The sequence below is a fragment of the Saccopteryx bilineata genome, chromosome 2 (genome assembly GCF_036850765.1).
Source record: "Saccopteryx bilineata isolate mSacBil1 chromosome 2, mSacBil1_pri_phased_curated, whole genome shotgun sequence".
In the NCBI taxonomy this organism is placed as follows: Eukaryota; Metazoa; Chordata; class Mammalia; order Chiroptera; family Emballonuridae; genus Saccopteryx; species Saccopteryx bilineata.
In genome coordinates, this window is record NC_089491.1 from 176,913,424 (window position 1) to 176,939,807 (window position 26,384).

A 26,384-nucleotide genomic window follows, 5' to 3' on the forward strand; every position below is an offset into this window, starting at 1 on the left:
GTATGCCCGAGCAGTGATCTTTTAACAGGGCCTTGCCCTCCTCTTAGGGGCGTATTCAGAAGACTACCAATCAGAAAGCGGCACGCCAGCGTTAGCCCCGCCTTATCCCTTACATCCGCCACTCAGGAAACCCGCGGAACCGCCCCACATCGCTCCCTCCTTCTTGGGGTCGACGTCTTGTTGGACCCGGAAGTGGCTTTGGGTCACGAGGCTCCGCGGAGGCGGTGAGTGAGTCTTGCGCGCGCGCAGAGGGGGAGAGCTGGTGGGGGGAGGGGAGGGAAGGGGGGCGGGGATGATGCAATGTTTGGCAAGCAGCTCCCGCGCGCGCACGCGCAGGGACTAGTAGGGTAGTGGGATGTACGGAGGTTAAGGGGGAGAGGATAGAGGGCGGGGCGCCAGCTCCCAGCAGCCACCGGCCCCAACGGCTATCAACTGTGGCTGCTCGTCGGCTAAGGAGTGAAACTTCCGTGTAGCTTGTCTTCCTCAAGCTCTTTGTCCGCCCACCTGGAATTAGCTCCTGTTTCATCTCCTCCATAAAGGGCTCCCATTTTCCTTGGCCCCTTCCTAGCTTAATAATGGACACAAAGCCATATAAACACCCCTCCTTTGAAAGTTGGCATCCATCCGACAGGATTGTCTACATCTCGAGTCTTCTTAAAGGGGCTGATCTCAGCCCCTAACTACCCAAAAAGGGGCCGAGTTACTTGAATCCCCTTGCTAGTCATTTTCAGCTTCTTTCAGAAGAGCACCCTTAACTTTTATCTTGTTAAAGCTAATGAGCCCTCAGCATGACAAAACTCATGTTCTTTTCCCGGTGGGTTGGATTCCGTTTCCCCACTCAATTCCTCTAATGGTGCTTTGTGCCCTTCACCAAAGATCAAGACCTGCCCTTTTCACTGGACCAGACAGTACGTCCTGTGACTCCCTGATGTGAGAAGCTGAGGCCTCCTACCTCCTAGGTGTTGGGGCTACAGTAGAGCCGTGTTGCCTGGGACAGTACGTGCACGTAAGCGCGCGACTGCTTTGGCCCAGGTTGTCAGGAGACGTCAGATTCTAGCCTCTGCTGCCTCTCCCTTGCTCAGGGATCCCGGTTCAGCCACCTAATTCTGTGCCTCTCCGTTCTTGTTTGAAAATAATGAGTTATGAAGGTAAAATGAGAGCACTTTGAACTTTGAAGCAGCTTGAACCAAAGTGAAAGGCACCGTGCAAAATGCAAAGTATTTTTCTTGTGCCATTGGTTAGCAAACAGAGGCCATGTTACACATCCTGTCATACTTTCTAGGGGACAGCTAGTTTCTCTAAGTAGAAACTGTCAGGAGACTGGTGTAGATGGATGGCAGGTACAGGTTGTGATCCGACAGTGACAGGTCCTTGGTCAGTCCAGGTCTGTTGCTCCAGGCCTCCATTTCCCTCTGTAAATTGGGGTTGGGGTAGGGGTGGAGGTGGGTGGGTTGGACCAGATGCCCTCTCCTGGTTCAAAGGCACGACCAGATTGTCAGTGACAGGAAGAGGTCATGTGACTTGACAAGCGGAGGTCGTGTTGTGACATGCTGACCTGGGGAGGTGGGTCAAATCCCACCCAGCACACTACTCTGGAAGCCTTTGGGCTTGGCAGGGCAAGTCGCGACTTTCATCTTTGGGGGCGGGCCCCTTCCGGATCTGGCATTCCTTGCTCCCCCAACAGATTGTGGCTTTGGAAAGGGCCCCCACCCGGGGAAGGCTGGGATTGGCCACCAGTGGCCTGGGTATAGGCTCAGATCCTTCCGCGGAGGGAGGGGGGGCCGCGTGAGGTGTTTGTTCTCTTGGGGATTAATGGGGGGTTGTGGGGGAGGGGTAGGCGCGCTCCCGCATGCGCACTGCGGCCCCTCCTGTTGGCTCGTCGCTGTCCGCTGGGCGGGGGCCCGGCCCCGCCCCTCTCCCGTCCGGGCGGCGGCGGCGGCAACGGCGGCGGCGGCGGCGGCAACGGCGGCGGCGGCAGCAGCCTGCGCAGTGCCTTCTGGGAACGGAATCCCCAGGGCTGCCCCTGGCACCCATGGCGCATGCGCGGGAGGCCGCTTGGTGATCGGCGGCGGCGGCGGCGGCGGCGGCGCTTCCTGCTAGGACCGGCTGGGGCCGTACCGGAGGCTCGGGCTCCACCGACCCTCCTCCCACTCCCTCCCACTCCCTCTCTGGGCCGCGACTGCGCAGGGCGGGGCCGGCCGAACTATGGGCCGCGGTGAGTGCAGGGCCCGGCCCCCCCATTCCGCCCCTCCCCCTCCCCTCCCCTCCAGTCCCTACCCTCTGCCCCCTCCGCGTCCTCTCGGCCCCTTCTCTGGCCCCATCCCCACTTCCCCGCCCTCACCTGCCCCCATCCTTTCCCCCCTCATAACGGCTTGACTTTTGCCTTCTTCACCTCCCTCCCCTCAGTGCATTGCCCACCCTCCCGCCCGCCCTCTCCCCAAGTTCCTTCCTACTTCGAGCGCTTTCCTCTCCTCCCCAGGCTAAGGGAAGCAGGGTGACAGGGCGCCTTGTTATGAGAGGGAAAGTTTTGAAGCCGCCAGTGTGGGGTGGGAGCGATGGTGATGTTGGAGAGAATACTTGAAGGTTTGAGGGGTGACCCTACATATTAGAGGAGAATTCCTGTTGGAGCTAATTTGAAGTCTGTGGGATAGTAGGTGCTGAATCCTGTTGTCTTAGGCTTGGGGGGCAAATCAGGAGCTTCTCAGGATCCTAGGAGAAGACCGAAGTGAACCAGATCAGCACGGAATGGGGGGAGTACAGTTGGTACTACCGAGCAGGCAGTTGGGCAATGGCCTGGTGACCTGTGGGGCAATCTGTACTTTTTAGATGATCTTCCTTGGGGGGAGTGGGAACTGCAGGGGCCAGCCTCTCTGGGAAACTTCCCAGTGGACTAGCATTATGGGAATTTTCCCACAGTGCTGGATAAAATCTTCTGTCCCTGATGGGACAAGAGGACCCTGCTCTGTATATGTTTAGGGATTGAGTTGTGATTCCTTGGTTCCTGGAACTTGAGGCTTTGACCCTACTCTGGGTCCTTGGGACTGCACATGTAAAGGTTGGTTGTGGACTGAGCCAGCAGATCCCAGAGATTTTTATGGGCACTTCATTAAGGATCTTCCCCTTGAGAATATCTTGAACTGTTGTGTTCTCCTGAGTTGATCAGATTCCTTTCTCCTGTCTTGCAGGTGTGGGCTAAGCCGGCAGCTCCGGCTTTAGACTGGACCCCACAATGTTTGCAGAGATGTTCAGGTAGCCATGGTAGGATGGCAGATTTCCCCTCAGTCTCTTGCCCAGCTCTCTGAGAGTTTCCCCTTACCTCTGAGTTCTCTTGGGTCTCCCCACAACCTTTGCCATCCTGGAGTACTCCCTCAGGTACCCAGCTCATTTTGATCCTAATGCCCACATGGATGTCTGTGTTATCAGGCACGTGGGAGCTGATTACACACAATGAATGGGGGCAATGAGAGCAGTGGAGCAGACAGAGCTGGGGGCCCTGTGGCCACATCTGTCCCCATCGGTTGGCAGCGCTGTGTTCGAGAGGGCGCTGTGCTCTATATCAGGTATAGATTTTTTCAAAATTCCCTAAATTCTATCCCCAGGTCCTTTAGTTGCCTGATTTTTCTCTCTCCCACCCTACTTCTCAAAGCTCAGATCCCTGGTACTCTGTTGCCCTCCTTCCTTCCTCAGCCTTTTTTGCTCTTTGTGTCTTCGAATCTGCTGTACCTCTTTCTATCTCTTCCCACATATCTAATTCTCTGCCTTTCCTAAGAAGATGGTTTAAGAGTGTCCTCTGATACAGTGTCAGCTAACCCCATATTCTCTGACCCTGTGTTCTCCAAGCCCAAGTGGCACAGAGCTGTCTTCCTTGGAGCAAACCCGGAGCTACCTCCTCAGCGATGGGACCTGCAAGTGCGGTCTGGAGTGTCCACTCAATGTCCCCAAGGTAAGAGTGATGAGGGGTGCCAGAGACTAAGGTATACGTCTACAGATTTAAATTAAATCACTGCTCAAAGTAGCCTTTGTCACAAATTCCAACCTCTGAAAGTCCCTGTTCATGCCTTCTACCTTACAGGTTTTCAACTTTGACCCTTTGGCCCCGGTGACCCCAGGTGGGGCTGGGGTGGGGCCAGCATCAGAGGAGGACATGACCAAGCTGTGCAACCACCGCAGGAAAGCCGTTGCCATGGCAACCCTGTACCGCAGCATGGAGACCACCTGCTCACATTCTTCTCCTGGTGAGTTTTATCTCCTTTACAGAAGACTGAGGACAACTTAAAGGCCTGGAAGAGGAATGATGGGAGGGAGAGTTTTATGAGAGGGAGCAAGAAGGGTGGAATGGGGAGCTTCTTGGTGAGAGGAGGGCACAGGGAGGTTGGGAATTTATGAAGACAAGTGAAAATTCTTGGGAAGGGAGTCACAGCTAACCCATCATTTCTCATTTATTGCAGGAGAAGGAGCAAGCCCCCAAATGTTCCACACTGTGTCCCCAGGGCCACCCACTGTCTGCCCCCCATGTCGAGTTCCTCCCATAACTCCACTTAATGGGGGTCCTGGCTCCCTTCCCCCAGACCCACCTCAAGTTCCACAGGCCTTTCCCCCTTTAGCAAGCCCTGGGGGACTCTTCCCACCGCCAAGGCTTCCTGACCCAGTCCCCTCTGGAGGTAGCAGCAGCTCCTGTTTCCTCCCAAGGGGCAATGCCCCCTCTCCAGCTCCACCTCCTCCACCTGCCATTAGCCTCAATGCCCCCTCATTCAACTGGGGAGCTGCTCTCCGATCCAGCCTGGTGCCCCCCAATCTGGGCTCTCTTCCAGCCCCCCATGCCTCCTCCTCACCACCTTCAGATCCTCCTCTCTTCCACTGTAGTGATGCCTTAACGCCCCCTCCTTTGCCCCCAAGCAATAATCTCCCTGGCCCCCCTGGTCCTGCCACTCAGCCACCAGTGTCTTCAGCCACTATGCACCTGCCCCTGGTCCTGGGACGACTGGGAGGGGCCCCCACAGTAGAAGGGTCTGGGGCACCCCCTTTTCTTGCTAGCAGCCTACTCTCTGCAGCGGCCAAGGCACAGTGTCCCCCGTTCCCTCCTCCCAGCACTTTACAGGGCCAAAGGCCCTGTGCCCAGATGCCCTCAGCTCCCTACTCATCATCACGCCGTCTCACTCAGCACCGTCCTCGCAGACCCCCAACTGTATTGCGGTTGTTAGAAGGGGGAGTCCCTCAAGCCCCTAGACGGAGCCGTCCTTGTGCCCCTGCTCCTGTCCGCCAACCCTTTTCTCTCCCTGAGCCATCCCAACCAATTCTCCCTTCTGTGCTGTCCCTTCTGGGACTCCCCACCCCTGGGCCTTCCCACTCTGATGGAAGCTTTAACCTTTTGGGGTCAGATGCACACCTTCCTCCTCCCCCAACCCTCTCCTCAGGGAGCCCTCCCGAATCCAGACACCCCATCCTGCCCTCCCTGCCTGGGACCTCCAGTGGTAGCCTCAGCAGTGTGCCAGGTATGTAAGTGAGTGAATGAGTGTGGTAGAGCCTCTCCTTCCCTGCAAAGAGGCAGGCAAAGCATTTCAGGGAGAGTTTAGAGCTCTTTGGTGATTTTCTGGGTTGGGGTCAGGGAGGTTGGGTTCTTTAGACACTGGGAGAAAGAGCCTCCCTTGAGCTGAATCTCTTTTTCTTTGCAGGTGCCCCTGCCCCACCAGCTGCCTCCAAAGCCCCCCTAGTCCCCAGTCCTATACTTCAAAGCCCATCTGAAGGGCTTGGGATGGGGGCGGGCTCCACCTGCCCTCTGCCTCTGGCTGGTGGGGAGGCTTTCCCTTTCCCTAGCCCTGAGCAGGGCCTGGCACTGAGTGGAGCCGGCTTCTCGGGGATGCTAGGGGCCTTGCCTCTCCCTCTGAGTCTGGGGCAGCCTCCACCTTCTCCATTGCTCAGCCATAGTTTATTTGGCATGCTGGCTGGGGGAGCGGGACAACCTCCCCCTGAACCCCTGGTACCCCCACCCGGGGGACCTGGCCCTCCTCTAGCCCCAGGCGAGCCGGAAGGGCCTTCGCTTTTGGTGGCTTCCTTGCTTCCACCACCCCCTTCAGACCTTCTCCCACCCCCTTCTGCACCTCCTAGCAACCTCCTTGCCTCATTATTGCCTCTGTTGGCCCTGGGCCCCACAGCTGGGGGTGGGGAGGGGGCTTCAGGGGGAGCTGGAGGTCCAAGTGGAGAGACATTTTCAGGTTTGGGAGACCTACCCCCGCTACTGTTCCCCCCACTTTCAGCCCCCCCTACCTTCATAGCTTTAAATTCTGCGCTGCTGGCTGCCAGCTTGGATCCCCCCTCGGGGACGCCCCCTCAGGTGAGGATAGGGGGAAATGGGGTGGGACAGAACAAGAGGTAGAAGCAGAGATAGGAGCTGGGAATCAGAGGCTTTCCGTGTTATACTGAGCTCTTCCTCAGGGCCTTTGGGGAGGGCTTAGTACTTGGCTATTGGTAGGACAGCTGTGAGAACTGGGTCTTTATTTAGTAAGCATGGCTTACTTCATATGAGACTTGAGTGAGACTGTATATGTGAAAGTACTGTGAACGTATAGAATACTTTACACACGTAAGGGTTATAATCATTCTTTCTTCTTAGCCCTGTGTCCTGAGTGCCCCCCAACCTGGACCACCTACCTCCAGTGTCACCACAGCAACTACTGACCTGGGAGCCTCCTCTCTGGGCAAGGCCCCCTCCAACTCAGGGAGACCCCCCCAACTCCTTAGCCCTCTGCTGAGCGCCAGCCTGCTGGGTAAGTCTGAGGGAAGACTGGTATGATAGAGAATGGAAGCAGTACAAATTGGGAGCAGCAGCTGGGTAAACTGGGAAGAAAGTCTTTGACCACCCAGTAAAGCCTAAGAGAATAATAGGGTTTGCTCAACTTAATTGGTTTCACTAGGGAGACCCCTTTGTAATTCAGCAGGTGACCTGTCTTCGCTGACCAGCAGCCCTGGAACCCTCCCCAGCCTGTTGCAGCCTCCTGGTTCTCTTCTCTCTGGCCAGTTGGGGTTGCAGCTCCTCCCTGGGGGGGGAGCTCACCCACCCCTCTCAGAGGCTTCTAGTCCCCTAGCCTGCCTGCTACAGAGTCTCCAGGTAGGATTTGAGGGTATGTTTGTCATGAATATTTTTCAAACTGGAAATGTGGGCACTCTGAACTACAAAGCAGAGGGACTGTATTTGAGACTGACAGATTTATTTTTTGCCTGCAGATTCCTCCAGAGCAGCCAGAAGCCCCCAGTCTGCCCCCCAAGAGCCCCACCTCAGCCCTGAAACCGGAGCCTGCTCGGCCTCCCCTCAGTGCCTTAGCCCCACCCCACAGTTCTCCCGACCCCCCAGTCCCTGAGCTGCTCACTGGAAGGGGGTCAGGGAAACGGGGCCGGAGGGGAGGAGGGGGACTTAGGGGCATTAATGGTGAGGCCAGGCCAGGTCGGGGTCGAAAGCCTGGCAGCCGGCGGGAGCCTGCCCGACTAGCCCTTAAGTGGGGGGCACGTGGTGGCTTCAATGGACAAATGGAAAGGTCCCCAAAACGGACCCACCACTGGCAGCATAATGGGGAGCTGGCTGAAGGCGGTGCTGAGCCCAATGATCCATCCCTTCCTGGGCCCCATTCTGAAGACCTTAAGGTAAGTGCAGTGATGGAGGTCTGGCTGAAGGGCTCTGAGAACAGCTGCAGCCATGTGCCTTGTCCTAACTTTTCCTACACACAGTCCGTCTTCTCTCAGGTGCCCCCAGGGGTAGTCAGAAAGTCTCGCCGTGGCCGGAGGAGAAAATACAAGTGAGTGTTGGGCTCACCACAATCCTGGCTTTTCCCCACTTGCTGGGTTTATAGAAATAGCTAAAGAGTAACTTGGCTTTCAAAAGGGCAAATACTTACTTGAACAAGATTATGCCTTTTCTGTCCAAATGTGGAAAGTTTCCTGCCCAAACTCTGAAGTTCACCTGGTGCTCAGAGAGGTGTTCCTGATTATCTGTGCCCCTTATTGCAGCCCCACCCGGAACAGCAGCAGCTCCCGCCAGGATGTTACCCTGGACCCCAGCCCCACAACCCGAGTAAGTGTGTATCAGTATGTTGTTGTGGGAGGGGATGCATAAGGGATGAGGCAGGAAGAAAAGAGGGTGGAGTAGGGAGACAAAAAGACTTCTTGATACCTAACTGTTTGATAACTTATTTCAACTTCTCCTTTTGTATAGGCAGTTGTCCCTCTGCCTCCCCGGGCCCGCCCTGGCCGTCCTGCCAAAAACAAGAGGAGGAAACTGGCCCCGTAGTGGCCATACCTGGAGCTGGATCTGACCCTGATTGGGGAAAGCTGAGTGCTGAGCCTTGGGAGCCCCTGCCAACAACCTGCACCTGTGGACAGTGGGTGGGGGCACTACTCCCCACTCAGAGCACAAATGCAAGCCCTTCCCCTACAATCCCATCCTGAGCCATTGCAGGGGGTAGGGAAGCTTACCCCCCTTCCCCCCAAAGCCATGTCACTGAAAAGGCCTTGGGGGGGTATATGGCCCGCTCCCCACCAGGCTAAGGGGAACACCCCCTTCCCTAGGTCTTTTATTTGTTTAAGTTATTTTTGCACAAATGACTCTTTTATATTTAATTCGACTTCACTGCCTCCCTTCTTGAAGCCAGCAGGCTCAGTTTACAAACCTGTGAGCTACTGTTGGCTGCTGCCCTCCTTCCCAGTGAAAGGTACAAAGCAATAAGCATCATGCATCCTCCCCTTACCCCTCCCTTACCCCTCCATCACCCCTCTGTCTCTGGCTCAGGTTGCTCAAAGCACAGACCCCTCTTACCCGTCCCCAGGTTTGAAACACATAGCCTCATTTCAAGGTGTAGCCAGCTTCCATCTACTTTGCTCTGAGATAGAAAAAGGGGGTAAGGGGACAAAGAGAGCCCTCTGGGACTCTCCTCCCATACACACTACACTGACCCTTCTCATCCCCTGCCCCCTCCCCCCCATCAAAATGCTCAGAGATGTTGTGATGATGCGACTGAGGATTATGCAACGTGGTCCAACCGGAGCGGCCAGCATGACCAGCTGTCCAGGGGCTGCCTCCTGCCTTTTCTTTTGTAAAGACAAGACCCTTGGGAGTTTTAATTCTGTTTTGTACTTGCCCTATGGGGCCTCCACTGCTTTTCTATGGGAGACACTCTTTAATTTAACAGATGAGAATATTTTGAAACTCTGGCTCTGACTCTGTACTCATTTTTTCTTTAGTTCTTTGGTATGAACAGGTTACAGCTGAAATCTTGTAGTAGAGGAACTCAGACTGCCTGTTATGCTATCAATGTCTCAGTGCTGCCTCTTCCCCAGGAAACATAGCACAGGCCACACAGAGTACAACAGCATTTAATGGTCAGATACAGTTGTACAGTGTTACAATCAGCCACAGAAACTGCTGGAGGACAGGGCCCCATCATTCCCACTGGACAAAGCAGTATTGGACATGAGCTGGCATGCGGCTGGGCCCACGTCCTTATCTGCTGGGCCTGAGGGGAGCCAACCATCTAATATCCCCAGCTACCACTCTAGTCATCAGAGGAGGGGGGGTAAACCCCACATGCAAGAAGACCCCCTTGTCTCCAGTATCAAATAGGATGAGGATGTGAGAGTTAGAATTAAGGGGAAATCCTATGTAAGCTGTTCAAAGGGGTAGGTGTTAACCCTGTTCTCCATCTCCCAAAGGGGCTCACTTGCCCAGTTTCTTCATCCGTTCATCAATGTTGGCAAAATTACCCTCAACTGTGACCAGGTTTTCACGCATGGTTGTCTGCACCTAGAAAGTAATAAAGTAATTGTGTTCTTTGTCAGGTCCAGGTGTTTACCAGGATGAGGACCTAAAGAAATTCTCTTGGGACAAAATGAAATGGAAACAAAGCTTATGGAACCCACAACAGGGAGGTTATAGCAGCAGTTTTCAAACTACACTTGGAGTATGGACATTACAACTGAACTCAGGGTCTGTCAAGCAGACAGGACTCTTAAAAGGGCCAGATAAGATTTTTTTTTAAATAGGCGTTTACTGGTTCAAAATTGGAAAACTTTTCTAGAGAAAGAACATTATACTAAGTATGTTTTTTCATTTATTTTGATGGACTTGTGATGCCGGTCTCAACTTTAATGCTCCCCCAGCACTGAAAAACATGTCTCAACAGAAACCAAGGACTCATTATGTGCTGGACACTGCTAAAAGAATGAAGGAAGAAGGTGAGGCACACTGCTTAGAGTCAGAAATGATGTGGCAGAACCAGGCTGGAGCCTAGCTCCTGACCTGAAAGTCTATATTCCTTCCAATGTACTAACTATGCTCAGGAGCACCTGGATGAGGACCTAGGGAGGTTAAAGTTAAGCTGACACTACAGAGGGAAGGGTAGGTTTTTGAGGAAAATCTGATGTTTATTGAACTAACAATTCACCCCTGTTATTTAACTCAAAGGTAGGTATAATTTTCCAGAGGGTAAGACAAGTTAAGTTTGCAGGCTAGCCCTGGCCTGGCAGCTAGCTCAGCTGGTTAAAGCATAGTTCTGATACACCCAAGGTGCAGATCAGGGCACATACAAGAATCAACCAATGAATGTGTAAGTAAGTAGAACAACAAATCAAAGTTTCTCTCCTTCCCTCTCTAAAAAAAATCAAAAATTAAAAAACTTAAAGTAAGTTATCAAAGGTTCCACAACCACTGAAAAACAGTGGAGACTCAAACTAAGGCCCTGCCATAAACCATGCTAGCAAAAGAACTAAGGCAGAACCCTCGGTGATAAAGTTGGAGAACCTGGACTGTGTGTGCTAAGGGAGGCAGCAACCCAAAAAAGAGCAGGTACCTGGGTTAAGAGGGTGATGTTGTCTTTGAGGGAATCGGCAATCATCTGCTGTGTAGTGTCCAAGTGTGTCAGAAGCTGACCAAACTGCATGGCTACAAAAGAAAGGTATGGGGGAGGTTGGAATGCAAGACAAGAGGAAAGAGAACAGAAGTTGTGTACTTTGCAATTCCTCTGAGCACCCCTGCCTGACAGCTGGCTTCCCACCTTGCTCATGCAGCTGCCTGATGGTGACAAGTCTTTGCACCAGCTCAGGAAGGGTAGAGGCGATGGGGCTCCAGCGCTGGATGGATTCATATAGCTGGTGCACCTGGAGGGACATGACAGGGCCCAGAGGGAGTGGCCCAGCTATCGGTGAAGCACACACTGACTACTTCAACAGGGTGGGACAAGGTCAGCTAGGTGGGGTGGGGCAAAGCACTGCTCTGACATTCTCAGCAGGTATGGGTTTATAAAGACAGGGACCTGACAATTCAGTGCTCTCATCCATAGGGTGACTCGGAGAACATAAAGGAGCAGGAAAGGGTATGAAGATGAGGAAAGATGTCTTCCTGACCTTGCTTTGTGTATCTGCATCCTCTACAGAAGCTTTATGCTTGGCAATCTCATTCACCTTTCCCAGGACACTCTGCAAGCACAGATTTTTAAGGTCCATAGGTAAGCGCATTCAGGGCTTCAAAGTCCTGAGCTACCTGTAATCCACTTTGTCCTCCACTTAATACCTGTAGCCGAGCCTCCACTTGGTCCAAAACAGCAAGGTCCAGGGCGCTCACCTTTGCCTGCAACAGCTCTACAGTCTCCTGAGGGAGGAGATTGGGACAAGCTTCACGAAGGGGAAAGACTACAAAGAGGCCATATTCCACTGTGGATAATTAATATATAGCTGTAGAAACCTCAAAATCATTCTCCAACTCAATTCCAATGTCCCCTTGTAACCTGAACACTCCAGTTCCTTTTACACTTACCATAAGGCAGGCTCCCTGTAGACCTGCTGAAAGGGGATTCTGGTGGGAAAAAGGAGGAAAGAAATTAGTGGTTCTACTATCTCCATATGATTACCGCCTTTTCCCATCCTTTGTGTTCTAGCTGGAAGCCAACTGGCTGATCTTAGAACCAAAGCCCTTTCCTGACTCCTCCCAGGATTCTGTGAAATGCTGTGGACCTGAGGCTGAGAGTACAGGATGTGGGTCAGACTAAGTATAGGAAAGCACCTGACCTGAGCATCCTGATCACAGCGTACAGTTGCTTCCAGCTCTGTCAGGCGCTTCTCAAGTTCTGCAACCTACAAGGAGAAAAGAGGTAAGATTTGCCATCCGCCTCCCTGCTGCTGTAGTGAGAGGTAAGATCTTGCTATTCTCTGCTTATCTGCTTAAATTCCTCTCCCCCTCCCATCTACCAAGGGATGCCTTTCCAAGGAACATTTCCCAAGTCACAATCTTAACATCTCAACTGCAAGTAGATGGGTGATGGAAACATGAAGAATAAGAAGACATCAAGCCTGACCAGGTAGTGGCGCAGTGGATAAGAGCGTCAAACTGAGACACAGAGGACCCAGATTTGAAACCCCGAGATCGCTGGCTTGGGTATGGCTCATCCAGTTTGAACACAGGGTTGCTGGCTTGAGCGTGGGATCATAGACATGACCCCATGGTCACTGTCTTGAGCCCAAAGGTTGCTGACTTGAAGCCCAACGTAACTGGTTTGAGCCCAAGGTCACCGGCTTGAGCAAGGGGTCACTCGCTCTGCTGTAGCCCCCCTTGGTCAAGGCACATGAGAAAGCAATTAATGAACAACTAAGGAGCCGCAAAGAAGGACTGATGCTTCTCATCTCTGTTCCTTTCTGTCTGTCTGTCCCTATATGTCCCTCTCTCTGACTCTGTCAGAAAAAAGAAAAAAAAAGAATAAGACATCAAGAAGAATCAGAAGCATCCTCTCCCCAGAACTGATCCCTTGGAGGAAAACAGAAAAGTCTCTAGGAGGGCCACGTCTTCCTCACGTGCCCGTCCCCCCCCCCCCCCCCCCCCACTATATACATACTTACTTTGGCAACTTGAGAGAACTTGTCCTGCTCAGGCCGAGAATGTAGTTCGTAAGTGACAAGGCTGCTATCTGAGGGGGGCCCACTTGTGGTCTTTGCTCCTGAACCAGCCCCTCTGCTGTTCTTTGTTGCTTCCAGCTGTAGTAGTAGGCGCCTAGGTCAAAAGATCCGTGATAATATGACTTGAAGGATGCAGGCCAAATCAGTCAATCTTTCTCATTTTTACTTCATAGTAGTCAGCATTAAGGAACAGCTGGGCCACCTCTTCCCTTAGTAGCTCTGTTAATACCTGGCAGAATCCTTCTACACCCTCATTAGCAATGATTTCCCAACCAAGTAGGGCACCCACTTTGCCAGAGCTCCATCAGGGTCAGTAAGGTTGATTGTTGCATCCGGTCCGAGCAGCTTCTCCAGGTGGGAAGCAACCAGCTGCTGCTTCAGGGCTGCCAGCTGTTTGGCCAGCACCACAGGGGTCAGCTTCTCCTCAGTGGCTGACTCCTTCACTGTTGTCTGGTATGAAAAGTAGACAGTGAAGGGTGGCACGAGTGGACTAAGAAAAAAAAATGGATCAAGACCTAGCTGTGACTGGGAGCCACCTACAGCACTGAATGTAGATTTCTATATATTCCTAAACTCAGGAAACTTCAGCCCCTGATCCAGGGATTCTTTTTCCTCCTGCTGGGAGGTCATCTTTTGATATATAAGTCATAGCAGAGAGGGCAGGAGAGAGTTTATAGTTACCTTGATTTTCTCAACTTCAGTTGTCAGCTCTTGTACCTCATGAAGTAGTCGCTGGTACTTTTGCTGGGGTGTCTCCTTCACTCCCAGACCCTCTCCAAGCTAGAGAGCCAGCACAGAAGATGATGGTATACCTTCTAGTATAGGAAACCCAAGAATTTATCCAAACCCCGGGGTTGAATTGTAAGTATATTTTATCAAACTCAGAATCCACAGTGCCCTAGTGAACTGAAGTAGCTGGAGGCCTAGAGACTCCCCAAAGCAAACAGCAGAGGGATAAAGTAGTCTCAACTGTGTCTTGCTGGGTTCCTCAGGACCCCCAACCAGAAAGAAACTCAGAATCTAACTCTATTCCTTGATCTCCTGCTAGAGAGGATCACTTCACCATTCCCATCATACACACAACAAACCATTTCATATTCTCCAGATTCATATCCTGTCCTCTTGGTTTTTCCAATACGATCTGAGAAATCTGTCAACAAAAGAAGATGAAATTGAGGGTCTGATCTAGGCCCAAGGCGACAATAAGGGCTTCCACGAGAAATCTTTATGAGGGACCCCTTCCCAAAAGTCATTAAGGCCTGAGGACAGGCTTCCTCCCACCCAATTTAAAGCCCAGTCTCACCAAGTCCCTTTGTCCCCACTCTTTTGTCTTTGAACTTGTCGTAGGCAGCATTGGGATTGACAATGATGTGCTCCACACTTGTGCTCGTCAGTTCCTCCTGCAGGAATAAGTAGTTCAGGTCCAGGGCAGACTCATTCACGTTTAGAACTTACCCACAAAATCCCCCAAATATTAGGAGACTGGTTCCTATTTCTAAGAAGAAAGAAGGGGCAGCTCCATTCAAAGCTAGGTTGAGCCAACTCAGGCTCAACCTAGGAAATGGAAGCTTCCTGCCAAATATGGAGTATCAGTTGTATAAATATTAACACCCTGATTCAACCAAGAACACAGGTAGCACAGCCTCCCCATTCCCCCACCCCAACCAGCTGGCCCCTCCTCCCAGTTATCTGGCACATAGCATGCTTTAAGAGAAGAAACCAACCTGACCTCTTTTAACCTCCCCCTCCCTTTCCTTGCTGTAGAGGAAGTCCATTTTCAAGCTAACCTCCATTCTTGCTGGAGGAAAAGAGGAGGGACAGCAGACAATCAAGCTACTAACTTGAAGGGTGAATATTAAGACTTTAATATGCTGCTGAAGGGAGGATGTCAGCTCTTCCATACAAAAAAGTTGGCTGGCAGAGGGCCTAACCAGCTGTTTCCAGGTTGCCATGAGGTCAAGGAATTCAGGGGATAGAGAGAAGAGGCAAGGGCTTACTGTATTATTTTTTAAGGGACATCTTAGAAGCAACAAGCAGAAGCAGTATCTGCTTGCCAAGAATACCTGTGGGCAAGGACCATATATAAGTCGTGAAATGCAGGTAGCCCAGCACCTGTTCAGAGAACTGCAGCACCTGCCCTTTCTCCCTGACCTCTCTGTTGCCTAACACTGAAGCTATCCTATACATGGGGGACATGGTAAAGAGAGTGAAGAGATTGTACTCTAGAAACTGAGGTAGAGAGGTTCCCTCCTTACTAGGTATCCACTGCCTGTTCAGATTCCAATAACTATACCAAGACTGGGCACTTTGGACTGCCTGTCTGTCCTTAAACTGTCAGCAATCTGACAGCTCTTACTGCATTACTGAAGGACGGGAGTAGACTCAGGAGTCCTTTTCTTTGGAGGATAACTTTTCCACCTTCTGCAAAAGACAGGCAAAGTGAGTCTCCTTTTCTTTAACTGGTTCTCAACTGTATGCACAATAGAATCACTTAGAAAATGTTTAAAAAAAAAAGTAGCCTGGGCTCACCACTGTAGATTCTGATTTATTATTCTAGGGTATTGCTAGGGCAGCTGGCCAGTTTAAAAGCTACCCAGGTGATTCTAATATTTCTGATATGCAGCCAGGACCAATAATCTCTGCCTGTAGGTACTGGGGTAGGAGGCGGATGATGATGGAGAGACATAATGGAGAAAGAGTAGCAGAAAGAAACTCCACCCTTCATCTCTAGCCTGCTATTAGAAAAGGAATCAGTGTGAGTGGCCGCTTTAAAAATAAGGAAGGAGAGGGGGTAAGGAGAAATTAATAACTTTGATCTTTAGTTCTTCTTTGGGAAAGTGCTGGGCAGAGAGACAAGAGCTAAAATTAAAGGAAAAACAAATGGGTTCAATGTCCCATATGCAAGAGCCTAGGGGAAAAGACAACTGAGTCCCAAATTATTATCTCTTTTAATCTTCTCTGAAATGTTATGGCCTGAGCACCCACCAGCCAAATAACTATGTGGTCTCTAGCCTCTATAAGTGTCTGAGGACTCATGCTCAGGAAAGACAACCATCTGCTCTTAAGTTCACACGCAGTAATATGCCACTCCTTGTGAGTGCCCTAATCAAGGCCAATGAAGTAGAAATACATTTTTTTAAATCCTCTTAAAAAGAAGAATGAAAGACACAATCTACAGACCAAGGAAAGAAATTAATTATAGCTACCATTTGTTAACTGCTAGATGAGAACCTACTTTCTTAATTTACTTTCTTTTAACTGGATTCTTTTTTATTTTTTATTCATTTTTTTTTAGAGAGGAGACAGAGAGAGAGACAGAGAGAGAGAAGGGGGAGGAGCTGGAAGCATCAACTCCCATATGTGCCTTGACCAGGCAAGCCCAGGGTTTTTTTGAACCGGCAACCTCAGCATTTCCAGGTTGACGCTTTATCCACTGCGCCACCACAGGTCAGGCAATTTACTTTCTTAAAAACAGGGAAGAGATGGAGTAAAAAAAAAAAAAAAAAAAAGGTAAAAACACAGAATGTGAGTTTCAGAGGTTCTGGACTGTAACAGGGATGGACTATGCTTTCATTGATGCTGAGCATCACTATTCCTGATGCTGAGCATGTCCTGAGTCAGACGGTTGCCTGACACTGGCATCCTCGAGGAGTCTCTAGGAAGGTGTGGCCCTGGAGACTCAGGTGGGCAGCACACTTTAGTCCTCGAGTGGCACCTACTCCACCAGAGATTGGGGGGGCATGCATCAGGGGCAGTGTCTTTACAGTGACTTATGAGATGGGAAATGGATGTCAGCTGGGGGTGGGGCTGAACAGATTAAAGATTTAGAGACAAAAATTAAAAACAACTGCCCATCACAGCACAGCACACCCCATTAAAAAGCAGATGAAAGGTCAGGCTTCTTACCAGCTCCTTGTGGTTTCCCCAGAGGTGAGAAAATCAAGAATTATAAGGAAAGGGAGTGGGGGAATGGGGGTGAGGGAGGGAAAAAAAAAAAAAGACAAAATTGTTATTAGCAAATTGTCACATGCACTACATGATAGTCTTCAAACACACCACACCACAGGGCCCAGGGGAGCCTAGCAAAATTTAGGGGCCAAGAAATTTCAGCTGGGGTTGTCACATACCCCAAGAGAAAGAAGAGCTTGGGTCCCTTCCTCTCTGGTGGTGAGGATGTTATGAAGCTTTGCCATTAACAGCAGCAATTCAGGATCATTTGAGAACTAGTAGTTAGATGTTGCAGCTAGTGGTATGGAATAGGAAAGTAGGGGAAGAGAAGGCTGAGGTGGAGGACAAGCTGTAGAAATGGGAAAACGTAAAGCAGAGGCTATGGAGAGTCTGAGGACCTCAGCTGATTGAGGGTCCATAAAGCTCAAGGGAGGTGTTTATGGTTTACGTCTTCCTATCTCCTGGTTTCTCTAGTTTTGAAGAATTAGACATTTGGATTAGAATCGGATCACAATGAGAGTGTTCATGTGGGTGGTCTGGTATGATTTTAGGTTTAGCAAAATAAAATATGTCAGGTACTGATGGTGAGTTTAGAGAAATGATGAAGCACCTAATTGCAGCCCCATGCTCATTCTCTGCTGCTAGAGAGAGGGAGGCAAATCCTGGTCTCTCGTGTAGTCTGTTTGAATCCAAATCCATCTTGAGTGATGGGTGACTCAACCTACAGCTCTAAGGGATCCAGAGCAATTCTGCCATGATGTGCTAGCACAAAGTACAGAGGAAACCAACAGTCACAGCTACCACTTCATGTGCAGAACATTTCTTCAACCCCGTATTCACAAAATCACAGGGGTAGGAGGGTAGACAAGGGGGAGTGCTTCAGAGGGGTCTTATTTCAATCTAGACCACAAAGATAAGAATCCTACTTTCAGGCAAGACTAGTAAAGAACTGCCAGGAAGGGAAATCCAGCTGTACATATGCCTTTCCAGGAGCTCTATAGATGGGCAGACAGAAGTGTGGAGAGTCAAGTGCTTCCTGCGCCAGAAATTTCAGCTAAATATACCTGAACCTCAACCTCTCCATTCCTTGTCTGACATCAGGGTCCACCCTAGCCAAGACTCCTCTCTAAGCTCAGGGTAGAGGTGGACCCGTGTCCTGTGGTCTAGGCTGAGATGTCTCTGCAGAGTGGGTGTAAGCACTTACAGTACACACATGCAAACACATGAGGGGAGGACACACACACTACACACTTATCATACTTGCCCACCAAGTTAAAACCAGCTGGGAGAAACCAAGGAGAAAGAGAAAGTCTGACCTGTGGTGGAGCAGTAGATAAAGTGTCAACCTGGAACACTGTGGTTGCTGGTTTAAAACCCTAGCTTGCCTGGTCAAGGCACATAAGAGAAGCAACTACTATGAGTTGATACTTTCTGCTCCTCCTCCTTCTTTCTCTCTCTCAAATCAATAAATAATATTTTTTAAAAAATGCCTGACCAGGCGGTGGCACAGTGGATGGAACATCAGTCTGAGACAATGAAAACCCAGGTTCAAAACCCGAAGGTCACTGGAGTGACTAACGGGCTCACCAGCATGAGAGTGAGGTCATCAGCTTCAGAATGGGATCAAAGACGTGACCCCATGGTTGCTGGATTGAGCTCATAGGTCACTGGCTTGAAGCCCTAGGTTGCTGGCTTGAGTCCAAGGTTAGTGGCTCGGCTGGAGCCACCCAGTCAAGGCACATATGAGAAAGCAAGCAATGAACAACTAGGGTGCCGCAACTATGAATTGATGCTTCTCATCTCTCTCTCTTCCTGTCTGTTTCTGTCTGTCCCTTTCTACCTTAAAAAAAAAAAAAAGACAATGGGTCTAAGTTCAAATCATGAAGAACAATCAGAATGGGGGAGAACAGAAAATCAAAGAAAAGGAAAAGTGGCACATTAGTCTGTAAATAGTATATACCACGTCCAGATCTGTCTTATGAGTAGGTTGGAGGAATGACGAGATTTTAGGCATAATTCCTGTAACCTGGAATAGTAACAGTCACCATGGAAACTACATCTAGAAACCTTGACTAAAAATTCTAAGGGCCCTGATCCCAGGGACTAGCTTACCTGGTACATGACTCCCAGACTCCCCAGGGCTGTCTGACTAAACGGCTGTGCCTCTGACGCAAAATGTGAGATTCTAGATCAGATAGGGGAAGAGGCCACTGCTGTTCTCTGAGCCTGTTCAGGCTCTATGCCAACACTGCAGCCAGAGGGATTTTGGAACCATAATGACAAGGAGGATGGATAGTACTGTAGAATAAAACTGTCCAGGATAGACCAACATAGTGCTGACCAACCATCTTTTCTAAAGGAGAGGTACAGAAACAGAAAGACTTGTGAAAGCACAAATAATGCAGTTACCTTAAAATTAGCACATAACACCCCTTTCCTATCCTATTTACCTTTCTCTAAAGGCTTAGCATAGGAGAATATTAAAATGAGCTTCTTTCCAGGCATAATCCACATACAGCTAAGAAGTGAGGACTATCACTGTTCCCCTTGTTCTCCACCCGTCTGGAATAGCTGATAGTCATTCCTTTACTCTTAACTCCATTTCATTCTGGGAAAGGCAACCCCTTTCTAAATCTAGCCCCTAAATGCCTTATGTCCCAAAACATTCCTAGCCACCATGTTCCTATACCATCCTCCATTGGACAGTTTTATTCTGCAGACGTCACAAGAAGAGACAATGATTTATGGGTCATCATTGTGCTTCTAAACCTTGATTTCTGATCTTTAAACATAAGGCCAGCAGGCCCCTTAGTGACCCAACTAGGGACTCAGAATTTAAATTAGCTATAGACAATAGCACAGTGACAGAGCATTGCATGCAAGATAGCAGATGAAAAAAACATGCAAAGAAGAAGCATCGAATGGTCTTACTTGTGCAAACTAGTGTCCAGGCAAGGTGGTGAGGAGGGAGGATGGGGGAAGCATCAGGAAAACTCAGGTAAGTTCAAGTGCGCCAACAGTCAATGAACATAAGCATACTCTATGATATCCCAAATTGTAAGGTGAACCTACAATCTGTCATTTCAGGCTGGTAGAGTGTCCAGCAGTACCTAACCTTTGGAGAACTGAAGCCTCTGCCAGGGCCCCACCAAACTAAGTCAGGTCATTTATTTCCCCTTTCATATGGCATTGAGAATATAAAATAAAGGGAAAAACCAAACCCTACTTCTTGTGCGGTTTTCTAAATATACTCCCCTTGCTCCAGCACTTCAAAAGCCTTAAGCAGAATGGCTCAGACTCAAGGCAGACTATGGATCCAAAAGGAATGGAATTCTGATTAGGAATTAGCTTTCTGGACATTTTAAAAAAAGTTCCAAACAAGCCCATCGCACCAATAAACCCAGTAGTGTCTGAAATGCAGAGAGGAAATTCTCCTAGACTGAGGAAGAAAGGGCTAGCCTGTATAGTTTTCTAGCCCATTTATTTTAGAATATTTTACTTCTTGCTAAAATCATTTTAAAGGGAAACTCAGGATCAGCCTTACCAAATTAAAACCTTTGACTACTTCCCCCATCCTCCTCACTATGGAAACTGTAAAAACTTTTTTTTCCATTGACTTTATTGGAGTGATACTGGTTAACAAAATTATATAGGTTTCAGGTGCACAATTCTACAATACATCTTCTGTACTGTATTGAGTGTTTGGACCCCCAAATGGGAACGGCAAAACTCTTATGTTTAAGTTAAACTAACAATTACTATCTTTTTTTTTAAAATTTTTATTTATTTATTTATTCATTTTTTAGAGAGGAGAGAGAGAGAGAGAAGGGGAGAGGAGCAGGAAGCATCAATTCCCATATATGCCTTGATCAGACAAGTGCAGGGTTTTGTTTTTTTTTTTAATTAATTTTTTTTAGTTTATTCATTTTTAGAGAGAGGAGAGAGAGAGACGGGGGGGAGGAGCTGGAAGCATCAACTCCCATATGTGCCTTGACCAGGCAAGCCCAGGGTTTCGAACCGGCGACCTCAGCATTTCCAGGTCGACGCTTTATCCACTGCGCCACCACAGGTCAGGCAACAATTACTATCTTTAAGGGATATTAGAGGACATTATTTCCTTCAACAGCCCCATTTCTTACACTGTGAAGCAAACAGAGGAAGGAGGTTAAAGGACAGGGAGGGTCAACACTCTGACTATTCCTTTAAATAAAAATCTGGAGACCCTCCCCCACAAAGGTTCCATAGGAAACTGATCATATGGGTTGTCTCCAAGGAAGGGGAGTGGTGGCAGATGGTAGTGGGAAGAGAAATTTTTGTTGAAAATAATACGGAAACTAAGGCAGAAGATGCTATTGCCAGGGGTTAAAAAGGTGACTGAAAACCTCATGGTTTAGTCACAACAGATGTGCACTGGCACTTGTACTAGGTCTTTAGAGGGTAGGTGAGAAGAGGAGAAGCTGATGTTGAGAATCCAGCGGCACAAAGTGTCGACCTGGAGCACAGAGGTAGCCAGTTTGAATCCTGTTTGAATCCTTGGGCTTGTCCCATCAAGGCATATACAGGAAGCAACTACTACGAGTAGATGCTTCCCATTTCTCCCTCCTCTTTCCTCTCTCTCTCCCCTCTCTCCAAAAGTCAATAAATAAAATCTAAAAAAAAAAGAGAATCCAGACCTCATGGACATGAGGTTTATGGATTAAGTACCAGCCACTGCTCCTCAAGTTGCACATTTACATCAGTATTAAGAGCAATGGCAGAACAATTACTCAGCTGACTTCCCGAAAGCTGCCTTCCTAAGGCCCACAGGGACAGGGGCCAGAGACATTAGCTGACATTAAGAAACATCTCAGTATCCCTCCCCCCATCTCAGCCAAGGTTCCCATAGCAGCTGAAGGTCTCCTCACTCCACTCACTCCTCCCTAGTGACAGTCATTTAGCAGAGCTTTAAATGATGGGGTATTCACCATACAGATCCTATACACGTCTATACCAGCACCCTAGGCAATATGCCATCCTCTCCCCATCAGATGCTACTAAAATGCACTGCTCAGGCTCAGCAGGGAGAAACAACCAGTCAGGGCTACACATTCAGGTTCTTCCATGCTGGAATGGATATCATCTTCTTTTTATTAAGATATCCCATTACCTTCAAAAGGAAAATTACACTGTAGTTTTTGGTTTGGAGAGGGAACTGCTGTGATACTACCTGTCTGTATCATAGTCAGTGACAAAGGGACAAAGTTTTATTCATTATCTCACCATGAAGGCTTGATGTTTTACAGGCAGAGGCCTTGGACAGAGTTGAGCAGTATCTGACTGTGGCAGCAGAGTGAAGTTTTCAGCATATACACTCCTGCCCTGTGATATCAGAGACAGCTTCCTAATAGGAAACCTCTTGGGAGTGACAGATATACAACTAGGTGCTTGAGCAATGACAACATCTGCATTAAGCAATGATACTCAGGCTTAGTGGACAGACTGACATGCCAGCAAGTACAGAAGCCACAAGGAACATACCACTAAGAGAGGAGGCAGGGAAGGTGTTCCCCACAAAGTAGGAATCACTTCCACATGGGCGAAATCAAATAAGGAATAAGTGAGTATACCAAGCCATACATTATAAGCCAGCAACCAGCATTCTCCAGAACTAACCAGCCCCACAGACATAGCCACAGACTTACAGACACATACTGAGCCTGTTCCCGCTGACTCTTGGTCACAACTTTATCTCACACCACCCATGTAACCCTAGCCCAGGTCTCTTTGGAAATAACAGAACCTAAAACACATCCGGTAAGACAGTTTTGTTCCCCTTGGCACTTAACATACAGAATTTTTTATTTCCATGCACTCAATTTTGTTTTTCTTCTGGTTCCTATATGTATCCTAACTCCGTATCAGTATGGAGGATCCTTGAGGGCAGTGCATTTCTTCCTCTGCACTACACAAAAAAATATCAATACAGAACAAGCAAATTCAATAAACAATGCTAAGTGGTTCCAGTCATTAAAATGTGTCCAGAGCTAATTCCTTTCTCCTCAGAGTTCTTGGATTTGAAAGCGCTACCAAGGGCTTCTCTTCTGCTGGTATCAAAGATTTACGTTCTTCCTCAAATTTGTTTTGCTCTAACTAGGTCCCTTATCTTTCTAAAGTCTCCAAATCATTTTCTTACTCTTTGCCCAACAGATAGTCATATTAAAGAGTATTATTCTATACTTCAAAGTCTAGCTCTTTGCAGGATACCAATGAACATGTATTAACTGCAAGCAGTTTGTAAAAGCTCAGGCTTCATGATTCATTACATGGACTAGCACCCAGCAGACTAAGGAGTCACTAGCCTCTCACCTAACTATTTTGAGATATTTCAATTTTATTTCAAAGGACAAGGATCAGGTTTTGTTAGTTGGAATTCCACTGACCTGACTCCTTCTTTGTATTGCTCACTGGTAGCTGCAAGCCCACCAAGGCCTTGCAACCTACACACCACCCAGGCTGGGTTGGCATACCCGCTTATTGTTGTGGCTCCCCAGAAAAGAGAAAGGGCCTACCTGGGGGAGAGAGGTCAGAGTTTAGAGGGGTCCTGAGGCAACACATAGTCTTACCGCATCGAACTCAGCTTGGTCATCCTCAGGTAGGTCGCTGGTTTCATAAACATCTGGCTCGTTCCTAGCCTGCAGGTAGAAGCAGTGACCACCCAACCTGATTACCCAGCATCCACCAACATCCCTGACCCTATTTCATTTGAACAAGTTAACAGAGAAGGCAGGCTGTGATGCCAGGATTCCGTCCCTTCTCTTCTACCAGCCCAGTTAACTGCACATCAGTTCCCCTGTCTTAGAGGAATAGGGATGTTGGTGAAGACAACTGGGACTTGGTGGTAAAGGTGTTTAAGTGATGACAAAGATGTTACGAATTTGAAGGGGAAGGGGTTCCCAGCAATCATTATATCAGAAGTAGGAAAAGGGATATCCTCAAATTAGGTACCATACACCACTATCCTGGCACAAGGGTTGAGAGTGACTCAGGACCTTAGTAGCCAAGGTCCTGTAACCCAGCACCCACTCCAAGAATGCAGGCAGGGCAGCACAAAAGAGGGTACATGCTGGCCTGTACAAGGTAGGGTGGGAGGAGGGTTCCGTGCATGAGGCACTCCCCAGAGGACAGAGTTTTCCATCCAGCACACGCAGGTTATGCCATGGTAATCTCTTCCTTGGCAGGACGGCCATCACTAAGTGGCCTGGTATGTGTGTCTGCGGTGGTGATGGGGGGCTTATGGGAAGATCTGGGGAGACACGGGTGGTGTTGACACGGATGGCAGAAACACTTGGATACAAGCGGTAAGGGCCCGAAGACGATTTCTGGGCCGAGAAACCGGCGACTGCCGGAAGAGGAGCCTCGTAGGGCGTCCCAAGGCCCGGCCCAGTCGGATCAGAGGAGTACAGAAGATGCTGCAACCCGTCCAGGAGCGAGTGGCAGGAGCCCTGGGGACGGAGGAGGGGCTGCAGGCGGGAGGGGTCACAGGCTGGTGCCTGTTAGGGGTCTTTAAGAGGTCGGGGGCGCGGTCCTGGGGAGCCGAGGCCGGCCCTGTACTCACAATGCCGGGAAGGTCGGCGTACTTAGGGTCCGCCATGGCGGCGGCGAAGCGGGGTTGGGGGACTGGGGCCTCGGCGGAGCCGGGGCCGGTGTTCGGGTACGGGAGAGGTTGGGTCCGGGTCCGGGATTAAGGCGGCAGCAAAGGAAACGGCGGAGGTGGTGGAAAAACAGGAAGTCTCGCGACAGCGGTAGCCCAGAAGTAGGATAAAGCAAAGTCGCGAGAACAGCGTGCTACCACACCTCTGTAGAGGCAGGGGTTGTCGAGAATGAGGCCAGGGAATGGTGTAATGGCGGGGGGGGGAGGGGACACTGACTAGGATTGTGGGATATGTAGTCTTGGCGGAGCGAGGCTTGGGCGGAGGTCAGTATTAACGCGCCTTGGGAGTTATTTAATTCAACCTATTTTCTTTAGTTTTTACATCAAGTCTGTGAAAGAGCTTTTATAATTCATGTTTTTCTGATAAATAAATCTGGACTCCCATAAATTAAATGACTAGATAAAAATAACACAAGTAGGCATGCCGTGAAACCACCAGGACTCCAAAAACAATAATAACAAGTAAACTTTAATAAAGGCTTAGTCTTGTTAGGAATGAAAAAATTAAGTTATCTCAATTTAGGTCTGTTATAAAAAACAGGACATCTATTTGAATTTCAAATAAAAAACTAATAGGATTTTTTAGTATAAGTATGTCCAATACTATATTTGGGCCACAAAAGCACAAAAAATTTAGTTTTTTTTAAATCTGAAATTCAAATTTAACTGGTTATCTTGTTTTTGTCTTTAAGTCTGGCAATCCTATTTCAAGTTCATAAATAGGTAAGTGAGGGCTCTATGAACACCCTCTGTGCTCTTAGCCACTTCACTGTTTTCCCAACTTTTGAATTTGACAGTTTAATAAAATTAAAACAATAACAAAGTTTTGCTAGAATAGACATAGTATTGCTATCTATTTATTTTTTCAAGTATACATTAAAAGAAAGAAAACCTACTCTTTACTATTACCATCATTTCATAGCAGAAATGTAGGAAGAACATACACTCAGAATAAAAGATAGTTCCTTGAAACTTAATAATTCTGCCTTATAAAAAATGACACTGTGGTTTTTTTGCTCTTCCATGAACTTTTGTCTCTGACCAATGAACCTCCGACTAGAATTTTGAAACTCCTTCACTTAAGGATACCACCCTGGCAGGATGCTGCAAAACTTAGAAATAGCAACAAAGTGACTTGGAAAGATGCCTATTTTCCTGAGTTTGGAAGTCATTGTCATTCTATGCATACTCCCTTGGCTCCTCCCCAAGCCTCGATTCCTCTTTCTTCATAGTCCTATTGCCTTCCCATCCAGTTTCTTATGCTGGACACTTTTCCTTCCGTTTCCTAAGATTCAAGGTGGTACAGGCCCAATTTAGTTGAGTTCTGAATGGTTAGGTCTTGTCTAGCCAGACCATAATTCTTTCCCCTTGCCTCATAGTGTCTAAGTGACCTTAGACAATTGCTAGGCAAAACCTCCATCCCCTCCTCCCTTCTTCCATCACCCTGCTCCTCCCCTTGGCCCAGAGCCTCAACTCCTCCAGTCTAACTCTGTTGGCTAGCAGAGACCTATGATGTGGGGGAAAAAAAATCAATTTGGCTAGCTTCTAGATGGTTCTGCCCAAAGGCTGCAGCAGAAGTCTGAGCTAAGGGCTGGAAGGACAAGGAATCTTTTGACTTTTCTTTTTTCTTTTCTTTTTTTTTGCCAGGGATGGAGGAGAAACAGAGAAGAAAGTCTTGAGAAAGAGGCTGGGGTGTTAGGACTCTGTCCATTGGTAACTGGGACAAGAAACACACATAGGTGCTTTAACCTGCCTAAAACCCAAATGTGGATGTATGTCCTGGAAGTCCTCTCTTAAGGTCCCTCCAGCCTTACCCACT

The 26,384-nt window shown here is 48.9% G+C and overlaps 2 protein-coding genes and 1 long non-coding RNA gene across 7 annotated transcripts; 2 read left to right on the forward strand and 1 right to left on the reverse strand.

The window, feature by feature from the left end:
- Positions 1 to 1,906: 1,906 nt before the first annotated feature.
- Positions 1,907 to 9,205, forward strand: MBD6 (methyl-CpG binding domain protein 6). Of its 5 annotated transcripts, none has more exons than XM_066258818.1 (13): positions 1,907 to 2,215; positions 3,186 to 3,249; positions 3,424 to 3,560; positions 3,841 to 3,943; positions 4,073 to 4,235; positions 4,452 to 5,492; positions 5,673 to 6,331; positions 6,611 to 6,764; positions 6,933 to 7,105; positions 7,222 to 7,635; positions 7,720 to 7,787; positions 7,999 to 8,062; positions 8,204 to 9,205. In XM_066258818.1, exons 3-13 carry the CDS (start codon positions 3,448 to 3,450, stop codon positions 8,276 to 8,278), a joined length of 3,027 nt encoding a protein of 1,008 aa, XP_066114915.1. In that variant the 5' UTR covers positions 1,907 to 2,215; positions 3,186 to 3,249; positions 3,424 to 3,447; the 3' UTR covers positions 8,279 to 9,205. The 5 variants fall into 5 exon arrangements, with proteins under 5 accessions (XP_066114915.1, XP_066114913.1, XP_066114914.1 ...); XM_066258816.1 differs by having other exon boundaries at positions 1,908 to 2,215; positions 4,449 to 5,492; XM_066258817.1 differs by having other exon boundaries at positions 1,908 to 2,215; positions 4,449 to 5,492; positions 6,936 to 7,105.
- Positions 9,206 to 9,344: 139 nt separating this feature from the next.
- DCTN2 (dynactin subunit 2) lies at positions 9,345 to 24,737 on the reverse strand. Its single transcript, XM_066258822.1, has 14 exons — positions 24,470 to 24,737; positions 23,478 to 23,546; positions 14,231 to 14,327; positions 14,016 to 14,077; positions 13,609 to 13,707; positions 13,217 to 13,377; positions 12,871 to 13,021; positions 12,046 to 12,111; positions 11,795 to 11,833; positions 11,552 to 11,629; positions 11,386 to 11,457; positions 11,037 to 11,139; positions 10,833 to 10,924; positions 9,345 to 9,787 (listed from the first exon to the last, which is right to left on the reverse strand). Exons 1-14 carry the CDS (start codon positions 24,503 to 24,505, stop codon positions 9,701 to 9,703), a joined length of 1,212 nt encoding a protein of 403 aa, XP_066114919.1. The 5' UTR covers positions 24,506 to 24,737; the 3' UTR covers positions 9,345 to 9,700.
- Positions 9,794 to 12,040, forward strand: LOC136325059 (uncharacterized). Its single transcript, XR_010729198.1, has 3 exons — positions 9,794 to 10,218; positions 11,322 to 11,486; positions 11,916 to 12,040. It is a non-coding gene; the product is annotated as an uncharacterized lncRNA (long non-coding RNA).
- Positions 24,738 to 26,384: the final 1,647 nt, after the last annotated feature.

What these genes read in the sequence shown, in the direction of transcription:
- MBD6 (XM_066258816.1), top strand. Translation starts at nt 3,448, where the DNA reads ATGAATGGGGGCAATGAGAGCAGTGGAGCAGACAGAGCTGGGGGCCCT. An exon ending in GGCCGGAGGAGAAAATACAA is followed by an intron (nt 7,788 to 7,998) that starts GTGAGTGTTGGG and finishes CCCTTATTGCAG; the next exon opens with CCCCACCCGGAACAGCAGCA. An exon ending in ACCCCAGCCCCACAACCCGA is followed by an intron (nt 8,063 to 8,203) that starts GTAAGTGTGTAT and finishes CCTTTTGTATAG; the next exon opens with GCAGTTGTCCCTCTGCCTCC.
- DCTN2 (XM_066258822.1), bottom strand. Translation starts at nt 24,505, where the DNA reads ATGGCGGACCCTAAGTACGCCGACCTTCCCGGCATT. An exon ending in TACAGGGAGCCTGCCTTATG is followed by an intron (nt 11,630 to 11,794) that starts GTAAGTGTAAAA and finishes CTCCTCCCTCAG; the next exon opens with GAGACTGTAGAGCTGTTGCA. An exon ending in CAGGCAGCTGCATGAGCAAG is followed by an intron (nt 10,925 to 11,036) that starts GTGGGAAGCCAG and finishes TTTCTTTTGTAG; the next exon opens with CCATGCAGTTTGGTCAGCTT.